Source organism: Melanotaenia boesemani, chromosome 5, assembly GCF_017639745.1.
Source record: "Melanotaenia boesemani isolate fMelBoe1 chromosome 5, fMelBoe1.pri, whole genome shotgun sequence".
NCBI classification, from domain to species: domain Eukaryota; kingdom Metazoa; phylum Chordata; class Actinopteri; order Atheriniformes; family Melanotaeniidae; genus Melanotaenia; species Melanotaenia boesemani.
The window spans coordinates 17,929,871-17,951,840 of NC_055686.1; the positions used below are offsets into that span (position 1 = coordinate 17,929,871).

General features: G+C 41.0%; 1 protein-coding gene across 1 annotated transcript in view; it reads left to right on the forward strand.

The window, feature by feature from the left end:
• adgra3 (adhesion G protein-coupled receptor A3) overlaps positions 1-21,750 on the forward strand; it is a 33,996-nt gene extending 12,246 nt beyond the window's left edge. Inside the window, exons 3-19 of the mRNA XM_041985799.1 lie at positions 5,660-5,731; positions 13,478-13,549; positions 13,631-13,702; positions 13,838-13,998; positions 14,898-15,111; positions 15,217-15,381; positions 15,726-15,927; positions 16,046-16,195; positions 16,479-16,637; positions 16,727-16,894; positions 17,107-17,314; positions 17,430-17,638; positions 17,751-17,875; positions 18,103-18,226; positions 18,787-18,932; positions 19,263-19,358; positions 20,029-21,750. Coding sequence (XP_041841733.1) covers positions 5,660-5,731; positions 13,478-13,549; positions 13,631-13,702; positions 13,838-13,998; positions 14,898-15,111; positions 15,217-15,381; positions 15,726-15,927; positions 16,046-16,195; positions 16,479-16,637; positions 16,727-16,894; positions 17,107-17,314; positions 17,430-17,638; positions 17,751-17,875; positions 18,103-18,226; positions 18,787-18,932; positions 19,263-19,358; positions 20,029-21,472 — 3,787 coding nt within the window. The 3' untranslated portion in view covers positions 21,473-21,750. The remainder of the gene's footprint in view (positions 1-5,659; positions 5,732-13,477; positions 13,550-13,630; positions 13,703-13,837; positions 13,999-14,897; positions 15,112-15,216; positions 15,382-15,725; positions 15,928-16,045; positions 16,196-16,478; positions 16,638-16,726; positions 16,895-17,106; positions 17,315-17,429; positions 17,639-17,750; positions 17,876-18,102; positions 18,227-18,786; positions 18,933-19,262; positions 19,359-20,028) is intronic.
• The last annotated feature ends 220 nt before the right edge of the window (positions 21,751-21,970 follow it).

The following is a 21,970-nucleotide window of genomic DNA, read 5'->3' on the forward strand; positions in this document are numbered from 1 at the left end:
GGACTGACCGAGTCCACTTCTTTGATCTGAATCAGAGTTTGTGCATTCACAATTCCCTAAACTAAGCTTCGGAACAAACAGACTAGGATTCAAATCAAAAAGGCTGGTGTGAATGTGCCCTTACAGACTTTTGTATGATGCTGCAGCTAAAAGCAGCATTGGTGTGTAGAGAAGGTGTCCTCAAGGGGAATAGACATTTAATTTATCTCAATTGGGAAACAATGATGCTGTAACTGTAGCACAGTTAAACCCACAATATAAGCCAGTGAGGTCAAACATGTAGAAGTTGTATTTTCTCAACTCAACTTTATTTATAAATCCCTTAAAAACAACCACAGTTGAAACAAAGTGCTGTACATAAATGTCCATTGTAACTGTATTTTACACAGCTACTTCATGTTTTTCACACCCATATCAATATTTGTGGTGTAATGTCATGTGGTTATAAGCAAACCGTGACTCTGTAAGGGCTTTTTTATTGCGTTGCACTAGACACACTGTCTAGTCTTGCACAAACTGCAAATATTGCATGAGCAAACTGTGTGTTTTCCTTCATCTTGGCAGGCATGTGTCATTGAAGTCATGGGGAGCATTAATAGAAAAGTGATCAATGTATGAATAGCTGAATGTTATACCTTTAAAAGATTAATGAAGCCACTGATGTTATGTGAAAACACTTTATTTCTCTTTGTTTAGCCAGTGGATTTCAAGAGCGTTAATACAAAGATGTTTCCAGTTGTTTTCCCGTTGGTGTTTAAATTAAAATTCACATTCAAATATATATATATATTTTTTTTTTTCAGAGTAGATATTTAAGTTGCATGGATTTCTAAAATAACTTCAGTGCAACCAACTTGTGGGGCCTTAAGCCTGTTGTCACAACCCCCCTCAGTTTTTCACATTTTATTTACCAGCGCATTAGCAGGAGCCATCCATCACTCCACAAATGAAGCTTTGACTTCTGGAGCAGGAGGTTTGCAAAACACACATTGGCGGCATGCCAGTGGAACATCCAGGTCACAGAAAACGAGGAGACATCCACACAACACTTAGCCTCAGTTAAGCCTATCAGTCTATGGTGGAAGACTGGAGACAGTACTTGAAAGGGCTAATTATAGGAATAGCCCCAAGGTGTTGCTAGTTGTTTGCCTGGTGACATGCTCTTGACATAAACCTGCTTGGATATTCCTGGGATAGTCCAATCTTTCTTCACACAGTGACATGAAAGCAATGCTACTTTTTCTTTCAGTTGTTGAGATAACCTCAGGGAGGTAAAGGAACTAATTTTTACCTTTTTGTCTTATTAGTTGATTTTTGACATTAGATTCCTTCAACAATGGAGCAATGTCAGTCATGTAACTCCAATATTCAAAATGGTGTTGCCTGTGTTTTCTTCATAAAGGGTCTTAAAGAAAATGGCTGTGGGCCTGCACATATGGGCCACCAGTGATTTGTCACTCAGGAATGGCTTCATGCAGATAAAATAACCAGACCATTAATGGCCGTGCTTTTACCCAAGGCTACAATAACACATGACTGCATTGACATGGAATCCTAAGAGAATGTTTCTACTGCCTTCTTTCTCAAACTGCTTCAACAAAGCAGATATTTATGAAGCAGAACTGGCTGTGGTTGGTCTTGTGATGATTTAGACTTTTCAGATATCATTTATCATTCATCCCGCCTGATGTATTTTCATAGAAAACTCTACACGTATAACTCCTCATGTAGTCTCTAGTTGTGTCTTCTTGTTGGCTTCCATATTAATAGGACATTCTTCTGCCCAGATTTTTTATAGATTAGCAGCAGAATTCCTTGTGAGCCCTTGTGAGTTGAAAGTGTAAAGAGTTAAGGCTTCGATGATGAAAAGAAAAAGGAAAAAAAAACCTTTGATCTTTCTCCGCCTGGATGGCCTTTAAGGCTCTCATGTGTTGTTTTTGTGAATGGTCAGCCACTTTGGTTGTAAACTCTCTTCTGCATGTCATTGCATGAATCCACCGGCAAGTCTACCTCCAATAAGCAGCTCCCATTTGCACCTCATAGACTTTGCCTCTCTATAGTCCAGCCTCAACTATTGAAGTGAGATTGCTTGATGGCTTTGTGATTGTAATGAGGCTAAGCCAAGGCCAGAGGTGTCAGCAGTACAATTCCCATAAACACTCCATGCTGAAGCCTCTTCCTCTCTGAAATGCCCAAACTCTCAAGGATGGGGGGAGAATACTTCATGAGTCTTTTTGAGAGTGCTGAGGCTTTCCCTTCTTACCGCCCACCCCTCCCTCCTCCCACCTTCTCAGCTTTTCTTTTCTTTTTTTCTTTTCTTTTTTTTTTTTCTTTTTCTACAAAGGGTCTCTCTCTTACATTTGGACTCCCTAAGTGCAATGGTGATGACTGAGACAGCAGCTGGCTATGAGTGCCAGAGGGGAGAGAATTGATTACGCCTATCCTACACTCTGCATAAAATCCCAAAGTAACTGTGGAGACCGCTGTGTTTTGTAGGGGCCAAAGGTGTCCCTGCTTGTATATAAGCCACTCAGAATCCCCATTATCACTCTCCTTAGAGAAATGGGAAGCAAGCTAGCCAGCCGTCACATGCTAATTCCTCTCTAAATCTGTTGAGGAATGGAAAATAGAGCAATGATAACAGTAGCATGTGATATCCTGAAAAACTGAATGTTGACTTAGGTTTTATGTAATTCAAGCAAGGTATATGTTCTTATATTAAAAATGTGTTATGATGGATATTACAATACAGCCTTTATGCTTTTTTTTTTTTTTTTTTAGAACAAGGACCCCAACAAGGATCTTCTGTTTAACCAGAGGGATTTGTGTATGACTAGTTGAACTTGCCTCATGTCTGAATTAGTTTTTTTTCATTACTCGTTGAAGTGTTGACACCAATCTCATTATGTCAGAATTATAACCTGTAATTTTGAACAAGCACAAGTCTAAACTGCACTCACATCAGTAGATGGGCATGCACACCTGAAAACAGTAGAACTAGGTCCTGTTTCATGGTTGAGCTTAAATTTGATGTATGATTGTGTTTTTTTGTGTTTTTGAAGTATAGCATCTAAGTTAAGTAAAAGTGGGAAAACTCTGCTGCATGTCCTCTACAGCATTTTTTGGTCTATATGACTGGGCCATTGAGCTTTGCATGTCCACAAAGTGAGCAAAGCTAAGTGTATTTGTGCGTGATAGAAATGCCATCATGAGAAACTTTGTATGGAATAGCTTTGGTTGCTGCTGTCTGCTGACTTGATGTTTGCATGCATTGCCCAGTTGTTTCTGTAGATGGTAATACTCAGAACGAGATCCTCTGTGCAGAACTGTGATAGGAACAATTAAGTTCCCTCAGGGGCCTAAAGTTCTCCATATGCATGTCTGCAGCCAAGGACAATTAGAGTGACACGAAAACAGCAAAGAGGCTGCAGTCAGTGAGTAAACACAGGTGAAGCAAATTATTATCTTTTTCTTGCGTAAAGTATTTGTAGGTACAATAAAACCTCCCCATTAAGAGGCCAGTCAAATAATGTATCACACTGCTTCACACCTTTATATATTTTTTTCCATTTCATTTATCTAATAAACATGAAAAAAACCTGAATAAAAAAAAAATCACATGCTCCCACTTTTCTACTGTTTTCCACAGGTTATATGAATATTAATAGCAATGGCACCATAAGCTAACTTATATTTGAAAATAGCTTTTTTGTTTTTGGTTGTGATCCGCTTATTGCTTCGTTAGTCAGGTACCAACTCAAACTATTTTAACTGTAGAAACATGTATATTACGATATGATGATTAAAATAATTTTGTAAAATTACAGATACAAAGTATCCTAAAACCAACAGACTGTCTTAACATTAAAATTCAGTGTCTAGCTCATTATAAACTAACACTGGATCATATAACATACATATACATCATTTTGGTGATTTATTAAATACCACTAGCTAAGTCTGCTGCCAAGATCCTGGCACATGCAGTATGTAGCAAACCCAAACTTGGTAAAGGAACTTTATTTAATCTTAAGTCAGCGTAACATGTGTTTTAATGTTAGTAAAAACAACACCTTTGGAAGACCATAAATTTGCCCTTAAAAACAGCCACGGTTGCAAAACCACCCTTCTGTTTGGGGCCAGTTCAAGAACATTTCTGGAACACACCTAGAAATACACCGCCAGCCATTCGAGCATGAGTGTGTCAAGAAAACTTGGCATTTTCTCTGTGCAAATACATTTAAAAGGCGCCAGGTTTGTGTGGTCTGTGGTTTTTGGAATCTGAGGGGCAGTTATTGATGATTAAACATGGGCTGCTTCTTTCTGACAAGTATTGGAATATGTGAGAGCTGCAGTTTTCTAATTTAGTCAGTAGCAGTTGCAACCTCAGTTTTTTGGGGGGTCTTTTTTTCTAAATGTTGTGATTAGCTCATAGACTTTTTACAGTTATTATTTGGTAATGATTTTATCGTTAGTCTTTTTTTTAACTATTAATTTAGTAAATTGAAAACCTACATTATTCTATACTGTGTTATGCACATCAATGTTGCTCTTTTCCTGCACTTGGCTGCAGGACTCATCTTTACAACTGTAAACAATAAAACTTCAATCAAATTTAGCATGGAAATAACTCTGCTTCACCAAAGCAACAGACTGATTACTGAACTTAGCATGTCTCTATGTGCACCCATTACACTCCAATACCAGCTCTCCCTGGCTGTGAGGCCTTTGTGAGGATATCTTTGATTTCCTTGTTCTGCCTTCTCATTTCTCTCTCAACACTACCTCTCAGTGAAGCCTGTTCTGCTAGCTCACATCAAAAGTTTGAACAAGCAATAGATTTTTTTTGTCAGTGACTTATCTGTGGCCATGGACCCACCTTCAGATGACAGTTCTTTGACATCAAACAGGCAGAGTTACCCTGAGGCCCTTTGTGTGGGTTCAGGGGCGAGTAAAAAGCCTCCTGAACCTCGGCTGTAATGAGTGACTAGGCAGGACCAGTGCAGGTGAGCCCCGTAGGAATTCTGTGACCACAAGCCTTTGACTTTCAGGGGAAGGTGGTAGGGTTGTGTGTTCATGTGTATTGGAGGGGGGGGGAGGGGGGATTGAGAGCTAGAGTACACCTTTTGAGGTTCAGGTTGGGACAACAGTTATTTAGTTATGATAGCTAAGAATAAGAGGAGGTTAGGATAATGATGTTGGATTAAAAAATGTAAAGCATACTTACCTGAACTATATTATTATGGGTTTGAGACAGACATACTGTAAATAGAATATTAAAACTAGTCTGCAAAATACTGAACCCATATCTGCTTTGCAAAAGGATGAAGTCATAATATGACGGTATTTATACAAAGACCTGTGTAATTGTTATACAACCAATAACTGTCATTTAGTCGGCAACTGGTGAAGCTGCCATAAATTCAGGTTTAAAGACAGACTTGTTTTGGTTGAGAAACACACTTCCTGATCATATTTGGCTTTCTTTTAAGGATAAATTTGAAAAGGAGGAACATTTATATAGCCGGAAGCAGTGAATTTATGAATTTAGCTTAAAAAGAATGACTTAAAAAATTAATTAGCAGAGCTGTTGCAGTCAGTATGTTGCTGTTTGAGTTGCTCCTGTCCTTAAATCTGTTGTTTTCCCTTCTTCCCACAGGGACCTGCGGAGTAATATGATCAGTCATATTGAACCAGGTGCTTTTCTGGGCCTGCCAGCACTAAAAAGACTGTGAGTATTGGTGAAACTTCTGTAGCTTGGCTGCTTTTTTAATGTTTTATTCTACATTCACATGCATGTTCGCTCTGGGTTTTTACTCTTGTTTATTTTTTGCAACCAAACGATCTGAATTATTTTTGAATTCTCAACTACTTTAATTATTTTTCATGTTAGAATATTTTAAAAAGTCTTCTTTTGTTCTGTGATTCTCTGTTGAAATTGATTTTTTTTGTTTGTTGTGATTTGCTATTTGAAGTTTCACCTCTAGTCTTATAATATGGTGGAAACGTTATGTTTTTAAAAAATACGGCATTTCTAAAACTTGTATAAATATTGAAATATTAAGTAGTTTAGGCATATAATTGTCAAGTAGATTTAAAGAGAACTTTTAGATTTTTGTGAAAGGAAAATTTGAATTAGTCTTCTTTCTTTTACCTGGTTTGGAACCAGTATACTAGTGTGTCTCAAAAGCACCTCAGAGCAACACTACATAACTTTCTGACCTTAAAACTTTGTGCTTCTGACTTGTTTCGTTGGCACTGACATTCATTATGCACATTCCTGGAGCTGTCATTGCCCTGCAGCATCCCAAGGCTAAGAAGCTGCACCTCAAAACATTTTATTTTTTCCAGCCCAGGGAAGTCCGTAATGGCCTCATTTTGAATGAAATGAATGAAAATGATGAAAAATACTTTATTAATCCCAAAGGGAAATTCAATATTGTAGTAGTAGTAATTTTTTTTTTTTTTTTTTTTTTTTTTTAAACAATCACATTCATTAATTAAGGGCTTTGTTCTTCAGCCTGATAGCTGCTGGAAGGAAGGATCTTCTGTATCTCTCTGTCTTGCATCGGACTTGAACAAGCCTCCCACTGAACACACTCTGTTGTTTCGTCACGGCGTTGTGTAGAGGGTGTGAAGGATCTTCCATTATCTTCGTCAGCTTGTACAGAATTCTTTTTTTGATGATCAACTCCAGCGGCTCCAGAGTTACTCCAAGCACAGAACCAGCTTTCTTGATCAGTTTGTTAATTCTTTTCAAGTCTCTGGTTCTGATGCCGCTGCCCCAGCAGATTGCTGCAAAGCTGATTGCACTTTCAACAACAGACCTGTAGAACATTTGCAACATTTTGGTGCAGACGTTAAAAGATCTCAGCTTCCTTAAGAAGTAGAGTCTGCTCTGACCTTTCTTGTAAATGTACTCAGTGTTGCTTTTCCACTCAAGTCTGTTGTCCAGCTGAACTCCAAGGTACTTGTATTCCTCCACCACCTCCACCTCCTCTCCCATGATGGAAACACTTCTATGTGTGTTCTTGTTCCTCCTGAAGTCAACAATCATCTCCTTTGTTTTCTTGGTATTCAAGATGAGATGATTGTCACCGCACCATTTCACAAACTGACCGACCAGTTCTCTGTACTCTGCTTCTTGTCCATCACTGATACACCCAACAACTGCTGAGTCATCAGAGTATTTCTGCAGATGACAGAACTCAGAGTTGTACTGGAAGTCTGAGGTGTACAGCGTGAATAGAAATGGTGAAAGTACAGTCCCTTGTGGTGTTCCAGTGCAGCTGACCACCATCTCAGACACACAACCTTTCAGTCTCACAAACTGTGGTCTGTTTGTGAGGTAGTCGTAAATCCAGGTGGTTGTGGAGGCATCCACCTGGAATTTCTGCAGCTTCTCACACAGCAGAGCAGGCTGAATCGTATTAAAAGCACTTGAGAAAAACAGAGCTACTACAATTGCTGCTGCCACCTAGCGGCGCATTCTAGCAACATGCTAACATGCTAGCAACTACATATCAAAACATTGTCTCTTTTGGACACGCACCATGCCTGATTCAGCAAAGAAATGCAGGTGGACATTATCAGAGGAAATAAGGAAAAAGAAGACAAAGTGTCAACGTCGAATAGACTTTTACTTGCTGGTGAGAACTCAGAGAATAGACAGGATTCAAAACAGATGCCAAATTAGCTTTATTAGGGCCCCATTTACAAGAAGAATAAACAGGCTTTCCAGTAGTATAAGATTTATTGCCAAGAAGCATTGTTACAACAGAAATAATGGATCTGCAACGCCCACTAGGATACGGATAAGGCCAAAATCTAAGGATAAGGCCAAGAGGATAGATTGGGGTTGGGGTTTAGAGTGGCTCCAGTGACCATAAGAGAGCATAGTCCAGCCGCAGTCTATTTCTACGCCCTTGTTTTGTCTGGCCTTGTGCCAAAAACCACTGCAGACAGCATGAGGTCTTATATACTTTCACACGCTCCAAAAAAAAGGCGTATAAATGAGTATGCAGTGTCAGTAATGATTAGGTGTGGATGGTTTTGATATGTGGAATACATGAAACTTTAATCCATCTGGGTTATGTGGTTTGTGTCTGTGTGGGAGGTCAGTTGTAAGGGTACAGTTGTGTGTTTCCCTTTTTGAATGTGTATGTGTGTTTGAAAGTGAGCAAGAACACAGCGTGAATTGGAATCATCCGACAGTACCCGAACACTGCCAACACAAACTTGAACTTGGCTGCTGCTGTGGAGCAATAAGAACGCAACAGGAAGGCAGTCAGCTCCTTGGCTTAGAGCTAGTCTCATTTCCTCCTCCCTCCAAATGTGTGTTCACACCACACTGGGAATCATCCAAGTCAGTCTATATGTCCTCTGCATGTTAAAATCTAGCCTTCTTGCTTATCACCACGGAGATCTGAAACCTCACGTGGAAATTCTTGTTGAGGGTTCAGATTGGTTTAGTCTAAGAATAGCTGCATTCAATTGTCCCCACTACCCGCCTCAGATCATTTGAAAGGGTAGATGCCACTAAACTGTCAGAGGGAGGGAGCACAGGGAGGAGAAGAAAAGCAAAAGAGATGATGAGGTAGTTCTGGACCCTGGGAATGTAAACACAGAAACCCTACATAGCAGCTGCACATTCATGCTTCTTTTTTAAATTTGTTGGACAAATCAGATGAAGTTAACCGGCTGTAAGAAATGCATGAAAATCCTTAAAAAGTTACTGAATTTTACACTAAATAACCAAGTTCCTTCATTTGTTTCTTACCTCTCCCTCAAAATGTCCTTGTAAGTTTTCCTTTAATGTGAGAACTACAGAAATTTGGATAGCAAATGTTCTGCACATCACATATTAGTCTTGCCGGTTTATAAAACAGCTACAAGTTAACACATCATATGAGGAAAATTGTGTTCAAGAAGCTATAAATGAAGTTGGTAATTCAGACTTTTCTCTTTGGCTTGCTGCAGCCATACAGAATAACTAAACTGGCCAGATTTTAGCCAAGATGTTTAAACTTTGCTGCATCTGATCAGAATTACGACATACATTTCCCACATCGCATTAACCATTAACGACAGCCTAAACCAGCACTGGCTCAAGAATCCAAGCTTTGATCAGAATCTATCGACTAAAAAAACATTAAATCCCAGCTGAAACAATATTTCGTCACACTATAAAAGCCTACTTCTTTAAGCCCCAGTGTCAATGTCTACAGGGTTCACACCAAGTTCCTGGTGTCTGATTTGTGCATACTGAACTTAATGATGGTTGTTTGGACTCAGATGCAAACAGTGTTCATTCTGACCGTGTAACACATGCACTTGGGCTGCTACAGCGTGGCTTCTAGAGTTTTAGCATACTTTTTATGCATCTGGGAAGCTAAACAGCCAAACATAAAAGTATGCATCCAAAACTATTTTTGACAGTCATGTTTTTATTTTATTGTATTTTTGTACTTAGTCATTTTAGCCATTATATCAAATTGAATTTTTTTTTTTTCTGGGGTTTATACTGTGTCTCTAAATTCTTGCTAAGAGTTAGTGTGAGCAGGAGTGGTTGTTTGTCTCTGTGTTGGCTCTGTGATAGACTGGTGACCTTTCCAAGGTGTACCCTGCACTGGAATAAGTGGGTATAGAAAATGGATAGATGGATTTATACAACATTTTTTCATGTCATTTCACATGGACCCCATATCGACAACAAAACTTATTTTAATTTGGATTTGGTGGGTGACCACAGATACAGTCAAAGGTATGAAAACTAATTTAGACTTTCTTTTCTTTTAAAGTGGTCCGTTCCATGTTTTGTCTGGCCTTGTGCCAAAAACCACTGCAGACAGCATGAGGTCTTATATACTTTCACACGCTCCCAAAAAAAAGGCGTATAAAAGAGTATGCAGTGTCAGTAATGATTAGGTGTGGATGGTTTTGAGATGTGGAATACATGAAACTTTAATCCATCTGGGTTATGTGGTCTGTGTCTGTGTGGGAGGTCAGTTGTAAGGGTACAGTTGTGTGAAAACTAATTTAGACTTTCTTTTCTTTTAAAGTGGTCCGTTCCATGTTACTGGTCTTAAGCTGACCAACTCTCCAGCCTTCACTTTTTAACCATGAATTACACAAAACTGTTTTTAATCACTATTATCGAAAGCATTACTGTGTGAAAAGACTGTGGAGCAGGGCTGCACGAGAACAATTTGACAATATGAAAACAAAGACTTCTAGCACAAACTGAGATAAATCACCAAGATGTGTATGAAGCATCATTAGGGTTATTGTTTTCCAGACTTTCCCCTTCTAACTCCAAAATAATATGACTACAGGATGTGCAAGCATGATGCATAAAATCTGGGCTTAACTTCCTCTTACCTCTTTAAGCCCTACTGGTGATAAAAAATACCACTTGTCATTCATACTATGGTACTTGAAGGGTTAATGTGTTTTTTTTCTGTTTTTTTAAACAAAAACATGATAGAAAAAAACTAACTTTCAGTGTCAAGTTGAATCAAATTTTATGATAAGACCATGGTTGCTATAAATATCTTCTCTAATTTGGATCGCTGGGCTTAGAATGGATCTAGAACTAGTCGTCTGGTCACAGTTGTCTTGGAGTCTTTGTTCATGTTGAGGCCTCAGGTGTGAGTACAGTCTGATTACACCATAACGGTATCCCTTATCTCACTTTAAACACTCACAGTTTCCACACTTTGAAGTAAACAACTTTAAAGCCCAATTTCGGTTATCCTCTAGCTTTAGTGTTCTTCTTTTTTCCAGAGGTAAGGTGTCCCTTTCTTTTGAAGGTCTAAGAGCAGTAGTCGCCTGGACATGCAGTTATCCAAATGCCCCTCAACCCAGCTGAAAGATGACATAAGCAATACATTTTGATCCCCCCCAAAAAAGAAAATCATGTACCTTAATGCTTCAAAATGCAGAGTAAGGCCAAGAGGTAGGGCCCAGGAGAGAGATTGCGACTGAGCATTAGCTTTCAACAGTTCATGTTTAAGTTTGCACAACACTATAGATTCTTCTGGCTGCAGCCGCCTTTACTCTGCATTCTTCCAACAGCTGAAGTCTACTTCTGCTTGAACCTAATCACTTTGAGCTATTTTTGCTTCTGTTCCTCATATCATATACAGCAACTGATGTGCTGCACCGAAACACTCCTCTCAGTGTTCATTTTTTGCATGCCTGTGGCTAAAAGCCACAGTCGAAACGTAAGTCACTCAAAGAGAGCGGATGGATTTGCTGTCTTAATTTATTACTTTAGACATAAATATAATATGGAGTTACTGACAATACTGAATATGATCTCACTTGTCTTAAGTTTCTTGATGTGATGTAGCTCTACTGTCTGAATCCAGGTGATAAAATGAGATAACAATAGCCTTCAGCTAAGGAAAACCCCCTACCAATACCGACCCATTTATACTGTTTTATTCTTCCAGTGACACACAATGCTTGCTCAAGCTGGCAAGCCTGGAAATAGCTGCTATTTCTCCTCTTTCAAGTAGAGCTAATAACCTCACTTAGTGAATTCCCCAGTTGGCACCTTAAGAAACAACACCAATAATTACATAAAATGTCTGGAAGTTAGCACATGCCTGCCAGTCATTTCCCTGTTATTAGTTTGTGTTTGTATTACATTCCTCTAGCACCTCAGGATATAGCTCAGTTGGTGGGTAGAGGTAATATGTCTTTTCAACCAGGCTCTTGTTTCTTTTCTTCGTACTTGTCCATGATTGGATCATTCCCAGAGGAATGCGTGTTCAAGCCTTTATCAAGGTGTTAAGCCACTGAAACTTGGATCACAAGCATTAGTTGCTCTGTGTTTTCACTGGTTTCTTTGGGAATTTAGTTTAATTTTTTTCTGCTAAAGGGATAGTTACTTAAGAATGCGCTCACTTTAGTTAGATTTAATTTTAAACAACATTAAAGTGGACTTTACTTATATTTTAATACATTCAGAGAATGAATTTAGGACACAAAACAGCAGATGGTTATCATGTGGCTGCACAATTCTCTCTCTTTAACCAATTTAGCACCTTTTAGCACATTGTTTGACGTTTACAGGCAGCAACGACAAATCTGTGGTTCGGTCTCATTTTTCATCAGCTGTTTTCTGTGCTTCTCAGCAGTCGGACACCAGCTGCTTACAAGTGGTACTTGATCCCTCAGAAAAAGTTATTCCCTGCAAGTCCAGAGCAACTAAGTTATAAGAAATCACTTAAACCTGCCAAGTGAATAGGGACACAATTTCAGATGAAAAAAACTTGGCATACTTAGTTGCACCCAATCATCAAAGGTTTGATGTGTTGCTTGAAAGTACCTGAGTCAGATGCCTGATATATCCGTGGTGATTTAGTCATAATTAAGAGGTTGTCTGCTTTTTAAGGACATGCTATGCAGTATTTTTCTTCAAAAAGTCCTCTCAGTGATGTCTTATACTAGAAATGCTTAATGGTATTTTTTATTCTTTTTTTTTTTTTTTATTATTACTTCCTTAAGAGACCCGTATGTATTCACTTTTCTTTATATTTCTTACATAGCTATCTTCAGTCATTAGTATTTTTCAGGCTTCAGTCTTCTGTCAAAGGTTGAATAGATATCAGCCACTGACCTCAAATGGGTCAAGTTGTCGGAACCAATTAAAAAAAAAAAAAAATCAGAGTTATCCATGAGTCTAACGCATTTAGGTGTTTGCCGATTCAGCTGTGTCCTTCAGAGGACACAGTTTTTTTTTTTGTTTTGTTTTGTTTTGTTTGTTTGTTTTTTTAACAAATTGGCTGTGCGATGATCAGCAAACAAGGTTTTTGTGTCTCTGACTTACTGACTGCAGCCTGCAGTAAACAAAAAATAATTAAGTCTGCCTTGAGTGTAAAGAAAAGTTGCTTTTGTGGGGCATCTTCCTATTTCAGTACTCATGCATGTGAAACTGCTAGAGCATATTACTCCTCTTTTGGAAAATCCAGTTTTGACAGCATTAGATAATTGACTGTGGCAGCATCCGTCTTTTCCATGTTCAGCAGAGGAATCAAATACAGATACTTCTGAAAGGCGTCAGGTGTGTTGGGCACTTCAGTTTGATGTCTGACAGAGACGACATGTCAGGTCACATCTGAGAAGAAACACATACTTATGATGCGTTTGACACTGATTGTAGGTGATTAATCGCCTCCCACTGTGTTGCTGTGCCTTTGATGTACAGTATCCCCTGCAGGCGCACAGACATCATCTAAAACCACCTGAAAGGTTGTAAACCTGTCAGATGGATTTCTGGAGATATCTGCCCCAACATGTCTGCTAAATGGCTTTTTCTTTTTTCTTCCCCAAATCTAGTGTCTTTATCACCATCATTTCTGAATTTGTTCCCTGTGTTTCACATGCAACATAAAATTCATCATTTATTTTTTGTAAAGCATTCCCAGTCTTAACCAGGATTGCACATTTACCCGTGTGTGTGTTACAGAGACCTGTCCAACAACAGCATTGGCTGTCTTAATGGAGACATCTTTAAGGGCCTTGCCAGTCTGATTCGGCTGTAAGTCTTTTTTAATATGTTTATAGAAGTGTATTCATCCCTTTGTAGAAAGTTAAAGTATATATATTTTTCCCTCTGCAGGAACCTTTCAGGAAACATGTTCTCTTCATTGGCTCAGGGGACCTTTGACAGCTTGCTGTCTCTAAAGGCATTGTAAGTATGATAAGGAGGTAGTTCATTCCTAAATCTTATAAGTTTTCTATAAGGTAAGTGGCAGCTCTACCACTTTAACTCCTGTGTTAATTTGATGTGTGTGTTTTTTCCTCTTTTTTTCCCCCCTTTCTCCAGGGAGTTTCAGACACCTTACCTGCTGTGTGACTGCAACCTTCTGTGGCTGCTGCGTTGGATCAAAGAAAGAAACATTGCTGTAAAGAACACAAAATGCTCTTTCCCGCAGTCTCTCCAGGGTCAGTTCATAACCTCCATCAGGCCGGAGCTCCTCACCTGTGGTAGGAAAACAAACACACCTGAACTGTAAAGATGTTTGACAGGTTTTCATCATTTTAGTGACTCTTTGTTCAGCTTTAGAGATTTTTTTTACTTAAATTTGTCGTTGAGTAGTGGCAAAAATGGCACAATTTCTCTTTAAATTTCCTGCTTTGCTATCTGCGGGGCTTGTGTTTGGGGAATAGGGGCTTGTGCAATGACACAGGAGATAAGACAAGGGCTGCCCAGGCCAGAGCCGCCTTTGTTTGTACTTGCTCATGTCTTATCAGTTTGGCACTCATCTCATTGAGGGATTATAAAACACATGGCTTAGATTTTGCAGAAGGTGGCGGGATGATCAAAATATCAAATAACACTAAAGCATGCTGAAATCCTGACACAGTTTTAGCTTTCTTGGTTGTCCAAGGTGTGCCAAAACTATGGTGGCCGGGAGGTTCAAAACAATATTACATCCAGTGAAACACTCAAGTTTATGGAAACACAATTACAAAGACAGGTGTTTCACCAAAATCTGTGACCCATCAGAAACTGTGACCACAGGGAGCCCTCTGGACAAACGTCTTAGAAGACGAGCAAAGTTTTGAAAACACTTTTATTGTAGTCTGAGTTCATTATAATGCAGCTATCACAAATGTGTTTTCAATTAAAGTGTTCAAGACTTTGCTCATCTTCTAAGACGTACATGCAGAAAAATGTACACTATTGCCTCCCTGTGGTCACAGATTCTGAAATGGATCACAGATTTTGGTAAAACACCTATCTTTGTAATAGTGTTAATTGTGTGGTAAACTTGTGTTTCACTGGATGTAATGTTGTTTTGTACTTCTCGGCCACCGTACAGAAGTCTAGTAAAGCATTATAAACTTTTGTGATTTGCTGATTTGGCTTTTGTCTTCCACAGATGCTCCACTTGAGCTGCCCTCCTTCCAGCTGACACCATCGCACCGCCAGGTTGTCTTTCAGGGGGACAGCCTGCCGTTTCAGTGTCAGGCTTCCCTCATTTCTGGCGACATGCAGGTGCTGTGGTACCAGAACGGCCGCATGGTCAAGCCCGACGCCACTCAGGGCATTTTCATTGAAAAGCGTGTTATACAGAACTGCTCCCTGATTGCCAGGTATGATGATGTACCATCAGCTGAGCACAGTTTGCAGGAATTTGTACAATTGACTTGAGTAGCAAACCTAATTAAGAGATTTTTCCTCCTCATTTTTTCCATCAGCGCATTGACCATCTCAAACATCCAGCCTGGGTTTACAGGGACCTGGGAGTGTCGGGTCCGGACAAGCAGGGGCAACACCACCAGGACTGTTCACATTGTGGTGTTGCAGAGTTCTGCCAAGTACTGCAGTCCTGAGCGTGTTTCCAATAACAAGGGCGAGTTCAGGTAATGAAACAAAATAGGGGAAAAAAAGCCCTTCATTAATCCTCTAAGGGAAATTATAAATGTATAAGTAGATGCATAACCAGACATGGAGCCACATTGATTTAATAATTTGATTTAAAACATCATAATATAGGACTTATAAGATATAGCTACAAATCTGGATTAATTTAACTACTTCTATGTTTTTATACGGGTGCAGCTTTGTTGTTGGGCAAGCAGCACCACCTTGTGGTTAAATGTAAAAATCACACATCCCTGTATTGCACACATTATGGCTCACATCACACACAGTAAAGAAAACATTGCAAACATTGGTCTGACAAGGTCTTTTTAAATCCCTGCAGATGGCCACGCACTCTGGCAGGAATCAAAGCCTACCTCTCCTGCAACAGACTCCCATCCAGCGCAGGCACCTATTCGGGCAGCTCTGGTGAAGAACAGCAGGCGTGGCGCTACTGCAATCGCGACGGGCTGTGGTCAGAAGACGACTATTCCAACTGCCAGTTTCAGAAAGATGTCACACGATTTCTTTATGTCATCAACCAGGTCTGTTCTGGATCACCTCAAGTTGTTCCTAATTCTTTTTCCATCACATACTCCAATTTACTCCTACTTTGGCCGTCTGCTGCTGATCTGACTAACTCCATCCATATCTTTTCACTAGATGCCTTTAAATGAAAGCAACGTGGTGACCAGAGCACGACGCCTGCTGCTCTACACAATCGATGCTGCAAACTTCTCTGACAAGATGGACATTATCTTTGTGGCTGAGATGATTGAGAAGTTTGGAAAGTTTGTTGAGAAGTTTAAAGATGTAAGTACGTGTGTTGTCTGCTTATTTGTTCACACAACATGCAGCTTGTTGTTAAATGAGAAGTAATGTCAGTTCTAAATTGCAGTGCTTTAGGCTCTGGCCTAAAATGTTTTTTAGTGGTCGTATCAAGTATTCAAGTGCCACAAATTTATCATATTTCCATGCAAATAATTTGGAGTAAATGCTGCTAAGTAATGCTTTTCCTCGTCATGTTTCTGCCTCTGTTATTTATTTTTACACTATAAATGTTTTCACTCATGCCGAGCCCTCTCTTGTTTCCCAGTTGGGCGAGGTGATGGTTAGCATGGCCAGTAACTTAATGCTAACTGACGAGAGGGTGCTGTGGATGGCCCAGCGTGAAGCCATGGCCTGCACCCGTATCATTGCCTGCCTCCAGAAGATCGCTGTCTACCGCCTGGCGACAGCACAGGCCTTCTCCCTGGTAAGCCCCTGTAAAGGCACTATGTCATGTCGCGCTGCAGATGTAGTTGAGTGCAGATTTACATTGAGTTTTCCCTCTTGTCCTCCCAGACATCCCCAAACATTGCACTAGAGGCCCACGTTGTCAGGGCCAGTGACTGGAACGGCATGACCTGCATGTTATTTCAGAGGCCAAGCCCCGAGCGGACACCCGGTCAAGACCGTCAGCTAACGTTCAAATGCAACACCACCAGCTCTTTCTACAGCATCCTTCACAAGGTCAGCTTCAACAGAAATACTGAAAAGTTGTTAGCAGTTCGGCCAACACAGTATTTAGACTCTGAAATCACACCAAAATCTTATTATAACATATCACCTTCATTACTTAATGATTTTTTTTTAACAATAAATGTATTCTTAATGTTAAATTAATTAGATCAAATATTTGGAGTACTAGGATTTTTACTTGAGTGTGTTTCTTGTCCTTCCAGAACATCATAGTGGAGGCTTCCCTGCAACTTCCCCAGCCTCTTTTTACCCAGGCTGTTGTACCCGGACAAGCTGAGGATGCAGTGTACAAGCTCCACCTGCTGGGCTTCAAAAATGGCAAGTTTTTCCCCTCCACCGGCAACACCTCCCTGCTGGCTGATGGAGGAAAGAAAAGGAGCGTAGCCACCCCTGTTATTATGGCTAAGATTGGTGAGTCAAACACCTTGTTTGTGAAGAGACACACATACCTGGCTTGATGAGAATTTTCCTTCTGCTTAATCAGGGTAAATTATAGGACCACAAACTGATATGTGCTTTCCATCAGATGGCATGTCTCTGCGTGTCCTGAGGACCCCCATTAACATCACACTGCGACGGTTTGTCCGCGGCTCAGACGCCGTATCCGCCTGTTGGAATTTCAGCCTGGCAGGAGGTCATGGAGGTTGGAAGAGCGATGGCTGCCGCATCCTGGAACATCAGGACAACTTCACCACCATTTCGTGCAACTCTCTGGGCAATTATGGTCTGCTTATGGTATGTGGAGCTTCTCCTGATGTGGCACTAAACTAGGAAAAAGCACTTTTATGGGTTTTGACAAAATGGTATGGTTTAAATATGAGAATTTATCTCCTTGTTCCTGTTGCAGGACCTCAGCAGTGTGGAGTTTTTCTCTCCAAGCATCCAGCCCCTGCATCCAGTCATCTATGCAACAGCTACCATTCTGCTCCTCTGCCTGTTCACTGTTATTATTAGCTACATCTACCATCACAGGTAAGAGAATATCATTATGTGTATTTAATTCATTAATACTTGCTAGTTACTCACAGGAAATCCTCCATAGGTTTGACTTTTACTTGTATATTGCAGTAATTTGTCCAAAAGTCTATGGTTTTAATAGCTACACATTTTGCTTCATATTCACACTCAGAAGTGTGCACTCTTTTCCCAACAACCCTTACTGCTCTTTTAACTCAGACGTGTTGTTTTTGCAACTGCAGGTCTGTCCGCGTGAGCCGCAAGTTTTGGCACATGTTGGTCAACCTCAGCTTCCACATCTCCCTCACCTGCGGCGTTTTTGTAGGTGGCATCAATCAGACGCGATACGCAAGCGTTTGCCAAGCAGTGAGTACACACACTTCAAAAACACACCACCCCCCCGTGTGTGTGTTGCTCCTCCAAACTTTATAGGCAGCAGTCATAAACGAACCAGAGCTTTAGATGTTTTCTGGAGGGGGAAAAAAAAGTTGAAGTGGTTGCCCTTGGCTATTATCACTTATCTCATAACACTGAGGGGAAAGGCAGTAAAAGAGAGTTTGAAAGTTACTGTTATTGTTTCTCTGCCTCGAGGCAAGCTTGTGTTTCTTCTTATGTTGGGTTGTATTTCAGGACATCATTTATTCATTTTCATTGCACCATATGTATCAATAATCTGAGGTAAAAAAAATTGTTCAGAGCGTACAGTTTATTTATTCCCACTTGGTATAGATTTACTTCTTGTAAGGCCATTTTTCGACATGGGCTGATGACACCGTGCATTAGCAAATTGCTTATGATTTATGCTAATTGAAATACCTGAAATACACTGCATTACATTTTACCATGACTTGTGAGGTTTGTTTGTTTATTTATACATATTTTTTATTTATTTTTTTACCTTAACAAACTCATGCAATCTCTTCTAGGTGGGCATTTTGTTGCACTATTCTACTCTGGCGACTGCCTTGTGGGTGGGTGTGACTGCACGCAACATTTACAAACAGGTGACACGCAAGGCCAAACGCTACGAGGAGCTGGACGAGCCACCTCCACCACCGCGGCCGATGCTCAGGTCTGTTTCAAACCCCTCTGCATTACAGCAGTCATAAGGCAAAGTACCAATATGGTGTTGCATTTTAAGTATCAGTACTTACCTTCAACTTTAATATTTAAGTGGATTAACACTTATTCAGCATGTGAGCCACGTTATAGATCTTATTTTTTTCTTTACATACATATGTAATTCAGATCCTTTTGTTTCAAGTGGTCATATTTGTTTATAAACCTGCCACATGGTGTCAGTGCAGATGCTTTAAATATTTTTGTACTCCTCTGTCCAGTCCCATCTCATTCACATGAGAAATATTAAAGCTTAAATACCTCCCTTTGCTTTCTTTGGAAGGTTCTACTTGATCGGCGGAGGGATACCCATCATTGTCTGTGGGATCACTGCAGCAGCCAACATCAAAAACTACGGCAGCCAGATAAATGCACCATAGTGAGTATGCCCTCTTATAAACGGTAATTTAAGTTCTTTAGTTTGTGTTCATAACCGTGCTGTGCTGTTTTTTCTGGACCACAGCGTTTTAATAAGGAAACATGCAAACCCACAAGATATTTTACGCTCTGTTCTCAAGAGAACTCGGGTTTCATAACTGACAGGCCAGACTGCACTGCTTTGGTAAATAATGGGTATTTTTATTAGGGCAGGAAAAGTTTATTCCCAAAAGTTCTGATTACAGAAGCTTATTAATGATATGTGTATCCAAGCAACAAGCAGCTGCTGCCAGTTTCCAGAGCTCCTCCACCCCTCTCCCTGCAGTGGCAGCTGTTTAGATTGTGTAGCGTGGCTGACTAATTGAGAAATCTGGACCGTATCTGTCTTTGGAGTCTTTGGAGTTTAATTAATTTCTAGCAAGCAAGACAAATTCAGCCTGTGTTATTAAATGCAGTGGGATAGAAACTGGAAAAATTAGATGCAGAAGTTTTTCTAAATAAGTTGAAGTGTGTGAAGTAAATAAATGATGGTGACATGCTAAGTTGGAGAGTGGGGGTTATTAGTTTTAATGAGCACTGCGGGCAGTTTTAAGTTCAGGATCAAAGATGACCCTTATATGATTGTAAGTTAGTGTGCATGTCTGAATGTTGTCTACCTCTTCTTCTTCTAGTTGCTGGATGGCATGGGAGCCGAGTATCGGAGCATTTTATGGCCCGGCAGGATTTATCGTCTTTGTGGACTGCATGTACTTCCTCAGCATTCTGCTCCAGTTACGCCGTCACCCTGAACGGCGTTACGAGCTAAAGGAGCCGACCGAAGACCAGCAGCATCTCTCAGCCAGCAGCGAGGCAGGGCCAGATGGTCCCAGCAGCCACTGCCAACCGCTCTCTGTGCAGGTTCAACCGCATGAGGCATCCTCCTCCATAGTGTCTGCCCCCCATGCTGTGCCCCTGTCAGCCCTGGAGAATGAGCACACTTTTGCTGCCCAGCTTATGGGGGCAGCAGGGACTTTAGGGCTGTACGCGGCCCTCTGGGTGTTTGGCGCCTTGGCTGTATCCCGGGACCACCCGTATGACTTGGCTTTTACCTGCCTGTTTGGGGTTGCTGCTCTTGTGCTCGGGGCGTTTATGGTGGCGCATCACTGTGTCAACAGAGAAGATATGAGGCGCTACTGGTCACAGGCTTGTTGCTCTGGAAGGCGAGCATACACCGCGCAGGAGGATGTCCTTCTGCCTCAGCCAGGCATGGTAATGACATCCACAGCAGGATCTGATAACAAAGCAGATGGGGAGTCAATAAAGTTTGGCCACAGCAGCGCAGACTCGTCATACACGAACAGGAGCGCTCCAAGCATGCGCAATTCCACCCATGGCAGCAAGCTGACTAATCTGCACGCAGAGGCAGCTCAGTGCAAGTCCACCTCTGTGCCAGTGACGGCCACTGGTACGGCCATTTTGGACAACAGCCTGACTGAGCACTCACTAGACAATGAAATTAAAATGCACGTGTCGCCGGTCGAGGTGCAGTTCCACCCCATGAACAACATCGGCAATCCGACCGCCGTCACAAACGGGCATGCAAGTAGGCATCAGAAAAACAGAACACGAGCACACAGGGCGAGCCGACTAACTGTACTGCGAGAGTACGCCTACGATGTGCCCACTAGTGTGGAGGGCAGCGTGCAAAGCGCCCCCAACAGGAGACACCATCATTATGACATGGCTGCCCGCAACAGCCGGCGGGCTGCTTACATGGCCTACAGGGAGCGCCATCAGAGCCAGCTGCAGCAGGACAGTAGTGACAGCGCCAGCCTGCCACGCCGTTCCCGCTACGCTCATAAAGGAAGCGGGAATATTCTGGGGAATGGGAAGGTGGTGACCGTAGAGACGGAGCAAGTGACTGCTGCTGGAGAGTCCAGCTCCAGTAAAGACTGTGGCCCTGTAAGACAGCCCGGCAGCACAGAACTTGAAAGCCAAAATAAGTCATATGGGCTCAACCTTGTCACGCAGAATGGTGGCACACTGAAAGAAAATGGACAAACTGTGCCTTTAATTAACAGCGAGAGTGCAGCCAGTATAAAAACCGGATTGTGGAAACATGAAACTACTGTGTAGCAACATTTTCCATCCCAGAGACTGCAAAACCCACATGCCTTTAAACTGTGAAATAAAAAAACAAGAAAACAAAATTTGAAATTGAAAATTAGCCACAATACTGTCACTGAGCTGTTCTTGTAGATATGTTTTTTTTGGTAAATGTTCTATTTTTATAACACATTTATTACATTTGAGAATTCTGTATGTAAAACTGCATGGTCTGAGTTGTGGCACTGTGGGGATTTTTACCCATTTTCTAGGTGATCCTTGGAACAATAAAACAAAAAGTTAACCAAGTGAAGTTTTTATTCCTGCCATTACATCTACATTCAAATCATTTGGGCCTGTGCAGCTTCTGGAAAGTGAGTCCGAGCTGTTTTGCTTCTAAGAGTTGCTCTCACCGTCAGTATATGACAAGCTGGTAATTGGGTTTTTCTCTGACCTTCAGGTGGCCTCAGGTTCTTTTCTCTGCAGTAGTGCAGCACTTTAATTGCAACTGGCAGTGGCTTTAGGGCT